The 14,263-nt window shown below is 32.8% G+C and overlaps 1 protein-coding gene across 3 annotated transcripts; it reads right to left on the bottom strand.

Annotated features, from left to right (window-relative positions):
* Positions 1–2,169: 2,169 nt before the first annotated feature.
* On the bottom strand, positions 2,170–10,639 carry LOC123924406 (actin-related protein 8-like). Of its 3 annotated transcripts, none has more exons than XM_045977286.1 (12): positions 10,175–10,637; positions 9,992–10,077; positions 9,652–9,722; positions 8,727–8,794; positions 8,449–8,510; positions 7,373–7,470; positions 6,850–6,931; positions 5,894–6,036; positions 3,630–3,775; positions 3,028–3,161; positions 2,768–2,886; positions 2,170–2,549 (listed from the first exon to the last, which is right to left on the bottom strand). In XM_045977286.1, the coding sequence occupies exons 1-12, from the start codon at positions 10,516–10,518 to the stop codon at positions 2,475–2,477; spliced, it is 1,428 nt and encodes a 475-aa protein (XP_045833242.1). In that variant the 5' UTR covers positions 10,519–10,637; the 3' UTR covers positions 2,170–2,474. The 3 variants fall into 3 exon arrangements, 2 of the variants coding, with proteins under 2 accessions (XP_045833242.1, XP_045833243.1); XR_006814719.1 differs by having other exon boundaries at positions 2,497–2,549; positions 2,768–2,882; positions 10,175–10,639; XM_045977287.1 differs by lacking the exon at positions 9,652–9,722 and having other exon boundaries at positions 10,175–10,237.
* Between the last annotated feature and the right edge of the window lie 3,624 nt (positions 10,640–14,263).

The raw sequence follows: 14,263 nt of genomic DNA, 5'->3' as shown, positions 1-14,263 counted from the left end.
TCCATGTTAATAAAATTATTTTTGACTTTTTTTATCACTTTATTCATTAACACCTTTTTTTTTTTACAATAATATCTCTTTCACACTAAAGTCATCTTTATATCTCCAAATAAAATAAATAAAACTCTTGACCAAAATAAATAAATAAAACTATTTAATTAACCCAATTTTTTCTCTTAATTTAAAGTATATGTTATAAATAAATATCTCATTTTTGTATCTATTTTTCATTAGAGTTTTTATCTAAAATCTTAATTAGATGCTCATTTCAAATATTTGAGGATTTATTGTTAATTTGGGATATATAAATTGTAGAAAATGTAATATTAGAGTGTGAAATTAATAAATTATACTTTTGATTTTGAGTGAAATGATATTTAAAATGAATTAATGGATTAACTTTGCATATATTTTCATGACAAAATGTAAGAGTATATGGAGTATGACTCACTCAGCCCATTTGATCTCCACTTTATTTTGCCGATTTTGAAACTTTTTTGCATGTTTTGAGGGATTACAGGGTGGCAAAAGTTACTGTCAATAAAAAAGGTGGTAAAAGTTTAGAACAACTAGCTGTGGGGAAGTATCTCATTAGAGTTTTTCAACCAGAAGTAGGAATGGCAACTGAGTAACTATTTCACATGAATCCTAACCAGAAGGATATGCAGCTACCTGGTATTCTGGTAACACAATAATTTGTGTTTATTAATAGGCTATGAAGCATGGACACCCCCTCAGGTTAGGCGAGTCTCGATGTTTGACACGCGTCGGTGTCCGACATTGACACGACACCGACAATTATGATTACACTGAATTATGTCATTTTCTCAAATTATTATTGATGTCGACATGTCACAGTGTCTGTGTCCGTGCTTCATATAAGTGGTTCAAGTGAGAGTGAAATGGGTGTGTTGTTAGACAGATGCATACTCCTTGTGTGAGTACTTTTAGAAGGGTCCAACTCTTGGTTGTTAACATTAGAAGGACTTGGAATATAATTGAATTTGTTGGGAGGAAATTAAATTGGTATAGAATCTGCATCATGTTGGGTCTATCCCCTTCTCCTAGACCCTAGTAGTGTGATGAAACTAAATTGTGATGGAACCATGTCTAGTCATGCTCATGTGCTACATGAAGAATTGTGTATTAAAGAACCATAATGGATCCTTTCTGTGGGGTTTTGCAATTAATCTAGGATGTGATTGACATGTTTAAGTACATACCACAAATATACAATACTAAAACTCAACAAAACAAAACATAACATATCAACATTTGTCCCAAAAAAAAACAGATTTAACAAATGTAGCAAGAATAGCAGATTCCTCAACAAACAATTAATTAATGCAGCACCTCATCATAAACCATCCTGTGAAGACATGGTTAACAAATATAGTCATTAATATCATTTAGTTCCAAAACTTTGAACCTATAGTTCAAAAGAAATTCTGAGCCAATTATGAGCGCCGATTGATGAATTGATCTTCTTCATCCTTTCTCCGGAACTCATGGACAAAAACACCCATTGAAACTTCCAAGTTTTGCTTCATGGAATTTTAACTACCACAAACCCAATCAATTTCAATAGTTTCACGCCTTTCATGACGAGCCTCAATTCTAAAGCTCAAGGATAAGCTAAAACTCCAACTCAATGAGTTGTTATTATGCCATTATAGAGTTCTTGGGTGTTCTTGTTCAAGTCGTTGTTTTGATCTTTGTTTTGTTGGTTCAAGATGAGGAGGAAAAAGATGTAGTCTTTTAAACTGTCCAAAATAACTAATATGATTGAGAATTTTAAAGTTTCATGTATTAGATTGAAATTGCTAGTTTTAAGAAACAAATTGGTTATCACTCGTTTTCTAGGAAGCATCACCACCTTTTCACACTACAATCTTCCTCTCGGTTAACCACAAACAATACGTTCATGAACCATGTCCCATCTTTTCCAACCCCCGCACCAAAGTAGCATCAAACTGTTGAAGTGGAGCCACTGTGGTGATTACTTGCCCATTGGCCATGCCCACATCACCACACATCATACTCGCCCAAACCTCGACACTAACCCACCCAAATTTGTGTCCTTGTTTTTAGTTTCTCCATCAATCTTTCTTTTTATATTCTTGGGTGCACTTGCATAACCAATAATACAAATTACCAATTCAGTATGCATTTTTGATAATTTAAATCCTTCAGTTTGAGGATTTGGTCTTAAATTGTATTAACACATTTTTGACATGGTACAGTTCTTAAATTACAGACGACGTCTGTCTCTTTTTCATTCCAAAAAACTGGGTGCTTATAAAGGCTGGGTGCTTATAAAGGCTTCTTACAGAAAAGCTATGCATAAATTACTAAATTACAAGTAAAACTAAATTCACTCCTCTGGTGTTGCTGCCCCACGATGGAAATTATTAAGCAGAATTGCTGTTATAGAATAATTATATCATCAAGAACAGAAGATTCGATCAAAGTAATCACCAGATTCGGTTGAGTTTATTCTGACGGAACTGCTTCTTTGTTGTACACCAGGGGGCCGGAAACGTGCTCAACTGAACATAATTAACAAACAGTCAGCTCTACATAGGCACAAACTATTTATATCATGTAGCCATAAATAAGCTGACACAAAGTTGGTTAATGAATATCAAGTCAACTCAGTTGTATGAAAGTTTCAATAATCAATATGTTAGAACTTGATCAGCATAAAAGTGAGGTCCTGTGGAGCAAAGAAAATGTGAATGTTTAAAAGAGTTAGTGGATAGCTCACACTGCCAATAAGCTTTGCACCAAACCATGCAGTATCCGCACCATGTGGAGGAGGGATGACTCTGATTCCATTCGACATATAGGGAGGACGTAACGAATGAAGTTCCTTCTCTAACCTTTCTGATGCATATGATCCCAAAAGTAGAGTTAGAAATCTTAATGGTAGCTCATAACCAGGGGTATTTTGTGCAGTGGTTCCACTTCATCTTTATGTTCAGATGCAAAGACAAAAAAGGTGACAAAATAAAAAGGGATATTTACCTGCTAAACCTGGTAAACATGCAGACCCTCCGGATAAGACAATGGTCTTAAACCAATCACTGCCGCCTGCTAATTCTGCAGAATGACAATGGTCCATACAGAGAGCTATGGCATGGTGCAAACTCATTGCTCGCCTATACCAAAATGTAGAAAATATGGTTAAGCTAGGAAAATATAAACAAATAAGACAGAAGGGGATCAGAATCAATTATTATAATGTTAGGTTTAGATAATTATCACATATCATATAAGTACTGTGTGGTTTAGGTTCATTAGTTTTCAAATGAGTTAAATGCCTCCAGAAGAATATTACAAAAGTTGTAGAGTTTAAAATTGGCATATCAACTTGTTTCAACAATATCAAAGATGCCACTAATTATTGAAAATGGTTTGAAATCAGAAAGAACAGATGTGAAAAGAAAACAGGTCCAGGTTACTTATCAAGCAAAGCTGCTAAATAGTGGCAGACATGAATATAATCTCTGAAGCAAATCTGTAATACTAATATGTTGTAACAATATTGAACAACAACAACCAAGCCTTATCCCACAAAGTGGGGTCGGGTACGTTATAACAATACTGGAAGAAGTACAAAAACTTACATCCCAGCAAGACGTGGCTGGAATAAGATCTCTCCTGTTTGAAACCTCTCTTTAGAGAGTGTAAACTTCCCTTCAACAGCTTCAAATGATGCATGTGTATCTTTCAATAGCTCAGCTTCATAGTCATAGGCAACATAGCATAGCTTCTGTTTTCATGTAACCAACAAGATATCAGAAACAGAAACAGCTTCATAGTCATAGGCGTAAAAATTTATGCAAGGAGCACTCATATAAGAACCTGGTATTTTTATTCCAAAAAAATAGGATTAAACTTCCAAATTACAGAAACAGAAATTTGAAAGTCTACTACCGACCTTGCGCCATAGGCCGCAAAACTTGTTGACTGAATGATCTCTAGGTCTCCTTTCCTTCTATTATTTATATCTTGCTAAATATCTTTAACTAACTACTTACTAATGATGGAGACCTCCTAAGTCCTAACAATATCCTTTTAACTCTTATTTACCAATATGATTCTTGTCTCTTAAGCAGGCTTAGACTGTTGGAGTAACTTAAATCCCAACATAGACAAGGTACAAACAGGTACCACCGTACCAGTCACTCTTACCACACACAGGAAAAAAGGGAAGATGGAAAAGAAACAAAAAGCGTAAAAGGAAAACTATTAAAGTGATCACAAAGGATTCGCTCAAAGAAAGTGTACGATCAATTTTCTTAAGTGTCTAAATAAATCATTCTCTTGGAAGCTCCCCTTGTTGAACCCATGAAAGTAGAGTTGTCAATTTAGGTTGCCAGGTCAGACTTCAACCAGACCAGTTTTAGTGCAGGCTAATAAATTGTTGAGTCGCCCTAATCATGTGCTGGCTAAGGGATATTTTGGTTGACTGTTGGTCAACATTTTCTTTATTCTTACTTTAAAATCCAAAACCGACGATTAACTTGTAATAGAAGACTTAGAGTAACTTCAACTTAAAGAATTTCAATTAATTATGACTTCAATATGTGGATATTTGTTATAAATTGACATTAGAGTAACTTAAGAAAGATATACAGAACAATTTAGTTGTTGATTTTGATATTTCTGGGGCTTGCATGTAGGCCTGTTTTAGGCCAGGCTAAACTATATTGACATGGTTCAACCTACTCATTTGTTCAGTTATTTGGGCCACTACCAAGACAAATCCAGCAGATAGCTTATCAAAACTTCCCTGACAGAGTTTTGAAATATTGGCAGACAAGCTGGTTATAACCAACATCCATTTTATCAATTTAAGGGGAGTGTTTCGGACGTCAATATCCGGCCTGTTGATAGCTCAGTGAATGATTGCAACCATAACTATCAGGAGTTAATTTAAGGATTCTGTTTTTATACTGTATTTTGTTCAAATTTGTTCTATGGTATTCCCTGATTACCAGGGCTTGTTTGGATTGAAGGAACATTTTCTGTTTCATTTATTGTTTTCATGCCTCTCATATTCCCTTGGTTTAAAAAGGAAAGGGCTTTCGTGAGGTTGATGAACTGATGATCAATTTCACAAAAGGCTGACAAGTGAACAATCAAAAACAGTCATTTCGTCCAACAAGATGATGTGATAGAAACAACAGCATTTTTCCATAATCATCAAATGGAAAACCATTTCTCTACCTTGAATAAACCAAATTAATTGGCTTTGAAGCCTAAATTCCTAAATCCCCCCTTTCACTGATGGAATTCCTTGGCAACATATTAAAAATGGAGAGGCAGGATAGAATGATGAGCGTTGCGCCGTTGTCAATAACTAAATCAACTTAGAAGCTTAAGTTAAAAGGTGGAGGCTAGGTTTTCATTACTTTCATTCATGATATTTTATAGCAGGAACCAAGGCACATAAAGCCTTTTTTTTCTCGGTTAGAGAGAGACTCATGCACGGGTACTCCATTTGAGTGAGAGTACCAGTACCGGGTACATACCCGTACCTTAATTTATGCCCATACACATCCATTAGTTTTTCTAAAAATGTCGTACCCCGTACCGGTACCCGTATCGGGTACCGGTACCATACCCGCACCTAGGCAACGTAGAGATGTTAGTAGAAATTTACCAATCTGTCTGAATAAGGCTGCTAGTCATCTAAAAGATTTGAATATTTCAAAACAAATTCAACTTAACAAAGCTTAATAAAGAGATGTTTTAGCTAGCCTAAAATTCATAAGAAATGTAGGGGTCCACATATGTCCTCCCAAGTGTATTTGTGGCATCAAATATTACTGTAGTAAATTCTCATCAAGCAAGTGTTTCAAAACAGAAGAGACAACAGCAATACCTCTTTTAGTGTGCGAACAGTGTACAAAGATTCAAAATATATATTGCTTTGTTGCATTTGCTCTCTAAGAAATCCTGTAAGTTTTAGTGCTCCCAGCCCCACAACCTCCACACCAATCTTTCGCATCACTTTACCATTTAAAACTATAAAGCAACAATGCGTATATGCTCAATCAGGGGAGAAAATATAATCAACAATAAACTCATTAACTTCAGACAACAATATATAATGTATATATTAGACAAAAGAGGTGATGTTTAAGTGTTGACAACGTCTGAACCTGATAATGCAGAATGTTAATGTTAGGGTATTGCTAGGAGAGAAGAAAAGGAGTGCTCAATCATTTTGGTCTCTAAATTTGTGAGGAGGTGTCACTATAGCCCCTGAATGAACCAAAATTACAAAAGAATTCTTGAACGTGTCTTTTGTTTATTATTTTTAAAAGGACCAAACTGACCAATGGAAGACGCATTTAAGGACAAAGCTAACAAAAGACACATTTGAGAACCAAAATGACAAACAAAACACACATCTGGTGATGTTTTTGAAATTTTGATACATTAAGGGACTATAGTTATAGCACTTCACACATTCAATGACCAAAATGGTTGTTTACTCAAAAGAGAAATTAGTTCAGTACAGTTAGAGTAGTTAGCTTGTTAGTTAGACGGAATTAGTTAAAAGATAAATAGGAGGGTTCAAGGGTAGAGGGGGATCGTTAATATTTGTAAACATTTGATGATGAGAGTGACCAGAATGGTGGCATGGAACCTTGGAAGAGCGATTTCTCTCCAATTATCAGTATTCAATAGAATTGTTCTTTTCTTTTGATTCGTTCTATCAATTTTCCTTTTCCTTTTTTCCACGTTCTTAACAGCTCGCTTATTTCATGCAGGAGATTTTTTTTTTTTTGCATGATTAGGAATTGCATGAGAGAACAAAATCATAAAGCATACTTGGAACTACAGATGTGACTTGAAATCCTATATTTACAACTATTCCAGAAGTTTGATTTGCAGCAAAGAGAGCTAAAGTTGCCTACATTTACAAAATACAAAATGATTCAGTTAAGAAAATATAGTAAAAATAAACGCAGATTAAACTAAATAAAGGAATAGAATTGGATATTTACTCATTGATTTACAACATTTTCATCTTTGCAATCTTATGTCATTTCTGTTTACTGTTGAACTACAAGACTCTTCCCAAATTATATGCACACTAATCTTTGCAGAGTGGTATGCACAATAATTTCAGGCTTAATTTCATTTCAAATAGGGAACTGTGTTAGGAATTAAGAGCAGGGAATACTCATTAAAGAGGTGCAAGTGCCTAAATCCATTTATGACTTTTCTAATTAACTAAATTGAAGGAAGAGGAAAATCGATCCTCGAAGTACAACATTCATGTCCAAATCTTATTTAGCATGGGTTAAAAGTTAAGCAGAAATAATATTTTGTTCCCGCTAAAATATGCTACCTGGTTGAGAGCACAAACAGAAGGAACATTCATGTCAAACAACGCAGAGCATATTGCTTCTTTAAGCTGATGTCTCGATGCTTTGGCTGAATTGGTATCTGCGGTAAGGAATGAAATTATTAAATGGCTAGAAATAGCATAGATACACACAAAGTTGAGATTTGTTGACACTGTGTCAAAACTCAAAATCGGTAGCAGCACCTTAAAAAACGTTTTGCAAAAGGAAGATTTACCCTACCATAGAATCATATTATATTGTGTAGAAGATGATCATGGATGCAACACTTTAGACAATGCATGTAATTTAATAGTAAACATTTGCTTAATACTCTAAGAATCATATTTGACGTTAAAACGAAATGGTACGTTAAAACATCAAATAGCTCTTGATTTGTAGACTTGATCTACATAATACAACTTTTAAATTCAACAATATATGTTCCACATATGCAGGCGCGCACACATATATAATCATAAATATTTCTTTTGCTTGAAGAATAATGCATAGAAAGTGCAGTATAATGTGACATAATTACAATAAAAATGCAAATCAATATGTAGGTTTCTTAGTGTACCTCGCTGCACAAATTATCATAAGTATTCATAAGACACTAGATTAATAAGTATTGAATTATAAGCCAGTGATTGCATGGTATATTTTCATGTTTACTTTTATGAAGGTAGACACTAGACAGACCAAGCATTTTCAATTTTCACTTACTAACTTTGCTTTTCGAAGCATATAAATTGCCATATTTACTGAAATTGGTTAAGGTTTGGCACCTGGAAATGTATTTAAACAAAATTATATCCAAATTAGTTCTTGATCAGAAGGCAATCCATGGCCTTCACTAAATATCAATAGAGTAAACCTCTAAATTGGCTTTTCAAAATATAGTGTCACCGCATTATTTCTCAAAAGAATTTGTCACCAAATTAGTACTTATAAAGATTTAATTTCCAAAACATACCACAGGCACATATGTCCTTATGTAGGACTGAAGGGTTTACTCAGTATTGATCCGCAATTAACGCAATTAATTTTAATTTTCAAACATGAAAAAAATTGAACTAACCATCATAGTGGCATAATGGTAAAGAAACAACAACAGGTTGAGAACTTGGTTTCACCTTCATCCTGCAGAGAAAACACCAACATATCCTTGCCATTAGACATAAAATTTGTGCAAGACATACAGAAATGTATCATCAGCTGAAAACAACTGCTCTTTTCACAACTCAATTGTTATGGTATAGTATCAATCATCCATCATACTTTGCACAAATCGTCTTTAAAACATAAGATAAGAAAATTGCTTCACCAACAATAAGTAAAACCAAGAACGACTCACACCTGCCATATACAGTCCCAAAAAAATGCCGAAGCCTAGTATATATTGGCGTTTCCACGTTACCAAATTCCTGCAAATCAAATTCCCCAGCAGTCATATAACTAAAAAGAAAAAGTTAAAGCAAAAGAAAAAGAAAAAGAAAAAAACTGTTTGATTGAAAAAAGTAAGCAAAACAAGTATTTATTTTAAGTAGAAGAGAAATAGTTTCAACATGAAAATAAATAAACTTCTTGACAAATATTATAAAGAACATTACAATAAATAATAAAAGCATGTGTAAAATTCGCATCACCATCTCAATTTTTTTAGACAGCTTACCTTTATCTTTCTCTTTTTTATTAAAAAAATAGATTAGGTGAGGCATTCCCTCATGCAAGGTCAGGGAGAATCAATGACTACTGTAAGGATTTACAATGAAATTTGTGAATGGCCTATAACTAGATAATTTTTTATTTGAACCCAAGTCATAGTAAGTGCAAGAGGAAAATTCAACCAGATGTGCCATTATCAGTTGGAACTCATTTAACACTTTCAATTTAGAACGTAGTAACTATTTGCCAACCATTTAAAAAAAATTACACAAAGATTCAATTATATCTCGCCATGTAGATTTCAGCGGATGCTTTGGGAAATGGGAATTAGATCCTCTAAAGTGAGTAAATCAATGGTTCTTATTATAACAAACTCATGATTTGTTATGATATACCTACAATATCGACCTTTAATTTGTTAATCACTTTACACTCGAAAGTGAGTTGCTCACCTTAGAGCAGCCGAATCCTAGGAAATGATATTACAATGAGGCTCTATGGTTAAATATAATCGTACACCAGTACAAAACCAAAGTTTTCTAAGTCATTGTCATTATTCAACTCCATGAGTTACAGAATTTGTCCTAAGTAAATAAATTTAACCAGATAGTCTCACCAAAAAGGTAGCTGTTCGCCCCAATGGACGCTCGTCTTTGTTCCAACCAAATTTGCAATAGCCAGAACCACCTACACAGAAAGGGGTAAAAAACTAACTAAATAACCAACCACTTTTTTAGCAGCCAAAATGGATTCTAGAAGTGCAAAGTTGGTTTCGACATGTTCGGTTCCTCTCAAATTTTACTTCTAGAATTGACATTTACACGAATATATTCAAACATAAAATCACTTTTACTTTCAACTAACTTTTAGCCAGAATCAATTGTAAATAATCAATTCATTCAAAATAAGCACAACAAAACACACATACTAGTTAACAATCTAACCAACTAACTAACCGTCGATGATAACAGCAGGAGGAACTCGCTCCCGTTGGCCATAAACCTGCTTAAACGACACGCGTGGCGTCTGATTAACAAAAATCCTGAAATTAAATTCAAACAACTCAAATTTCAATTAGTAATTCCAATTAAACAATAGGAGTAGAGTTAATTAAGGTTGTTGAATTATTAATTACTTACGGAAGAGGATAACCAGAAGTTAAGTTAATTTCTGAGAAGAGAATAGAATCAAAGTGTAGAGGTTGATATGTTTGAAGAAAATAAGCCCAGAGTTGATTATCGGAGACGAGAGATCGCCATGATTTGCAAACGATGCATAGTTTAGCGACTTGTTTAGGGTCCAATAGTCGTATGATTTTGAGGAGTAATTCAGTAGGGAGTGAATCGAATGAACCTAAAGGAAGAGGAAGAGGAGGAGAAGGATGAGAGCGTGATGATGATGATGATGAAGATGAAGATGAAGTGGTGGATCGTTGCTTTAACGATGATGCTGAATCACGGAGTTTTCTTAACAGCATCGCCATGGTTGAAGATTGAAGAAGATGGAGTTAGTTAGAGTTAGAAGTGGCCCCAGAAAATGGAAGAACAGAGAAATGGGAAAAAGTCTTCTATCTTATTGACTATTATTACGCGCCATTAATTTGTCCCAGTGCAATTGTCATCATGAGATACCGACAAAATAAAATAAAAAAAGACAATTTCAAACACCAACAAAAAAAAAACACAATTTCAGAATGTCTAGTTTTTTTTTAATAGATCAATTCATTGTTAAGTCACGAGATTTTGTCTAATGGTGAAAAATTTGGATAGTATGTTAGAGATAGTAAGTTTAATCATCAGCTTGATTGTAAATCAAAAATATATATTAGTTGTTGTTAGGCAGAGAGGGAAATATTAGTAGATAGGGTTAGACGGACTAAAAATAAATAGTTTATATAGCTTCTATATGTCAATTTATTTATTTATTTTATAATAGATGGTAAGTTAATTAATTGAATTTATAGTTTTTGATAAAATTAATGTTTAAATTAACTTGTAAAGCACAACACATTTTTGAATCATCTAACCATGTGTGCTTATCAACGTCTGTCATATTGAAAAAACAATCATTATGAGTTTTCCACAACATCCAAATTGTTGTCAACCAAATAACACGGAAGTTATCTTTAATTTTCATTATAGTTTTTGAGCTTATGAAATTGAAAATAACTTATGCAAATAAATAGACTTTTGTGTTGATTCGTAAATTTTCGCCGACAAAAATTATATCTTTATAAGCTATTTTCTCATAAGCTACCTTAAAAAATTTATAATAATACATAAAAACCAAGTTGTCAAACCCGGACCGGCCGGTCGAACCGTGAACCGGACCTATATCCAGTCCGGTTAATGCTTAAAACCGCTGATTAAACCGGATCCGAACCGGTAAAAACGGGTGACCGGCCCGGTTGGTCTAGGCGGTTCGGCGGTCTGAATTTTTTTTCTTTTCAATGTCGTTTCAGTTTTTTTTAATTTGATTAAGATCAACGTGAAATCAAAAACGAACAACAAACGGAGAAACACGCACAAACACTTTTCCTTTTCCACTCTGTTTAGACAACCTTGTCTCAGAAAAATAAAAAATAAAAGAGAGAGAAGATGAAGAAATAATTACAGAAGAACAAGAACAAGAAGAAATAAAGGAGGTGATGCCAAAGAAATTATATTTGGGTAAGTAAAAGCAACTCATAAAAAGCAAGGTCTTATCTCAGAGTGTTCATCAATATTTCCAACAAGCAACTTATACCAATTGCATAAAGAAAAAATGGGTATTTTCCTACTGTCAAAGAAATCAAAGATATGAAATGAGTAGAGCTAGCGGCTGCTGTTATTGTGAATAGAGAATGAAAATCCTTAATGTGTGTTTGTTTCGGGGATTAAAATTATAATCCTAGGATTATTATTCCTTGGAACATTATTGCTGGGAGTATTATTCCTATCAATGTGTTTGGTAAATAAATAAAGTTCCTTGGAACATTTTTAAAATAAATTCAATTAACATTTTAAAATATTAAAATAAAAAAAATAAATGAGTTAAAAACAATGGGAGAGTAGGGAGTTATGGGTGGTTACCTCTTATTCCCATGGGAATATAAGATTCCCACCATTTAACATGAGAATGAAAAGTGGGAAAGTCATGTGTAATTTATATTCCAAGGAATAAAAAATTCCTAGGCATAATTTTTTAAAACTTGAAACAAACATAGGAATTAAAGATTCCTAAAGTCACATTCCTGAGAATAAATTTATAATCCATGAAACAAACACTAGCATTTTAGGTTTAGTATAAGTGGGTTTGGGTCTAAGTGAAAAATTTCATAGACTAAAAACAGCTCACTTATCTTTACAAAAGCAACCGTTTTATTTTTATTTATTACTATTATTATCATTATTATTATTTTATATACTATTTAAATATTTATAAATATAAAAACTATATTTAATTAATACCGGTTGAACCCCGCTCCAACCCCGGTCGAACCTTTAAACCGTGAACTGATGCCTCCATCGGTTCGACGTCCGGTCCGGTTTCAATTACCTTTATTAAAAACTCATTTATTTACATAAGTTATTTTACATAAACTCAAAAATAAGTCCATCCAAATGTATCCTAAATTGGCTTGTGTGCGAGAGCACATTATTATGAAACACTCTGCACCTCTAATTCCGAATTTGTTTTTTCATAAAAAAGAATTCCTAAATTTGTTAAATTTGAAATTTCCAAAAATCGTGAACCTGACATGTCTTAAATCGTCTTAAATCCTCAAGAGATATTCTTGTGTGGTCATGAGACCAAAAAATTCTATTTGGTCACACATAAGAAAAAGTGAATGTAAAAAAATAAATAATTAAATAACATTTTTTAAAAAAATAATTATATTATATGTTGTGTTTTGTGTCTGTGACCAAATAAATTTTTTTGACCACAAGAATATTTCAATCCTCAAACTCAAATACTGAAACTTCATTCAACTATGCAGTTTCTACATTTGTTAGGGAAAAATCAATTTAAAAGCCACCATACTCCTAAATTTGTTAGGGAGTATCTTAATACAGTTGCAGCCGCTGGATTGTTATAACATCAAAATTCAATGGTTTTTTTTTAACAAAAATATCAATGGTTAAGATTGAAACATTAATGAGATCTTTGGTGAACACTTATAATGTTGATCCACCTTATATACTTGGGGTTAAAGTTAACGGAATGAACTAAATTGACTAATAAAAATAAAGATAAGGGATTAAAACGAAACAAAAAAATAGTTATGGGACCAAAATGAAACCATAAAATAAGTTATAGGACTATATAATTTAGCCTAAAATTAATGATGTTTTACTATTTGTACTCTTGCAAAAATTAAAAGTATTTGTGTTTCTGATTTCTTAAGGTGTCATGATTTGCGAACCAACATTTGTTTTTCTGACTTATTTGAGTAATTTACTGATTTTTAGTTATATAATAATGTAAAGAGCTTATTTTAGTTATTATTATATAATGTAAAGACGTTTATTTTATTTTTTTTAATTATATATCATTAATTATTTTATTACTCCATTTTAATACTTTTAAAATATTTGATTTAAAAAAAAATTAATGACATGAAAATGTTTTGTCAACATAGAAACTACCACATAATAATGAGTTTGACACATCAGCTAAAATTCTATCAAATTGAGTTGGAGGACTAAAATTCAGAAAAATCTAAAATAGGGGATTAAAACTTCGAATTTTTCAAAATAGGAAAATCAAAAAGTTGACTTTTAAAATAAAGAATCAAAAATTAAAATTTTTCAAAATAGGGGATCAAAAGTACATTAAAACCAAAAAGTAAAAACTAAAAACTTTGGACGGAGACGGTAATGACAAGAAGGATCGGACATATATTTGCTGAGTCAGGGCGGTCACATATGCCAGGATGGTCACATATGTCAAACTTTATATTAAATCTTCATTTTCTAAAGTAGAAGTTAATCTCTCTCTAGTCAAATTATATTGTACTCCCTCCATCCCAAAATATAAGGGAAAATTGGTCAAAGAAAATTAATGTATTTGGTTAAGAATTTGGACTAAATACATCAACTTTATTTAACCAGTTTTCTCTTATATTTTGGGACGGAGAAAATATATTTTTTCCGTGAACTTTAATTTTCCAAACTATAGTGAGACTACCTTGCACGGATCTTTAGACTTTTCTTTCCCTTTTTTCGGTACAATTTATTTCTTCCAGT

The sequence above is a fragment of the Trifolium pratense genome, linkage group LG4, assembly GCF_020283565.1.
Source record: "Trifolium pratense cultivar HEN17-A07 linkage group LG4, ARS_RC_1.1, whole genome shotgun sequence".
Taxonomy (NCBI): Eukaryota; Viridiplantae; Streptophyta; class Magnoliopsida; order Fabales; family Fabaceae; genus Trifolium; species Trifolium pratense.
The sequence above is the reverse complement of the archived record's forward strand: the minus strand, read 5'-3'. Positions and strand labels throughout refer to the sequence as shown.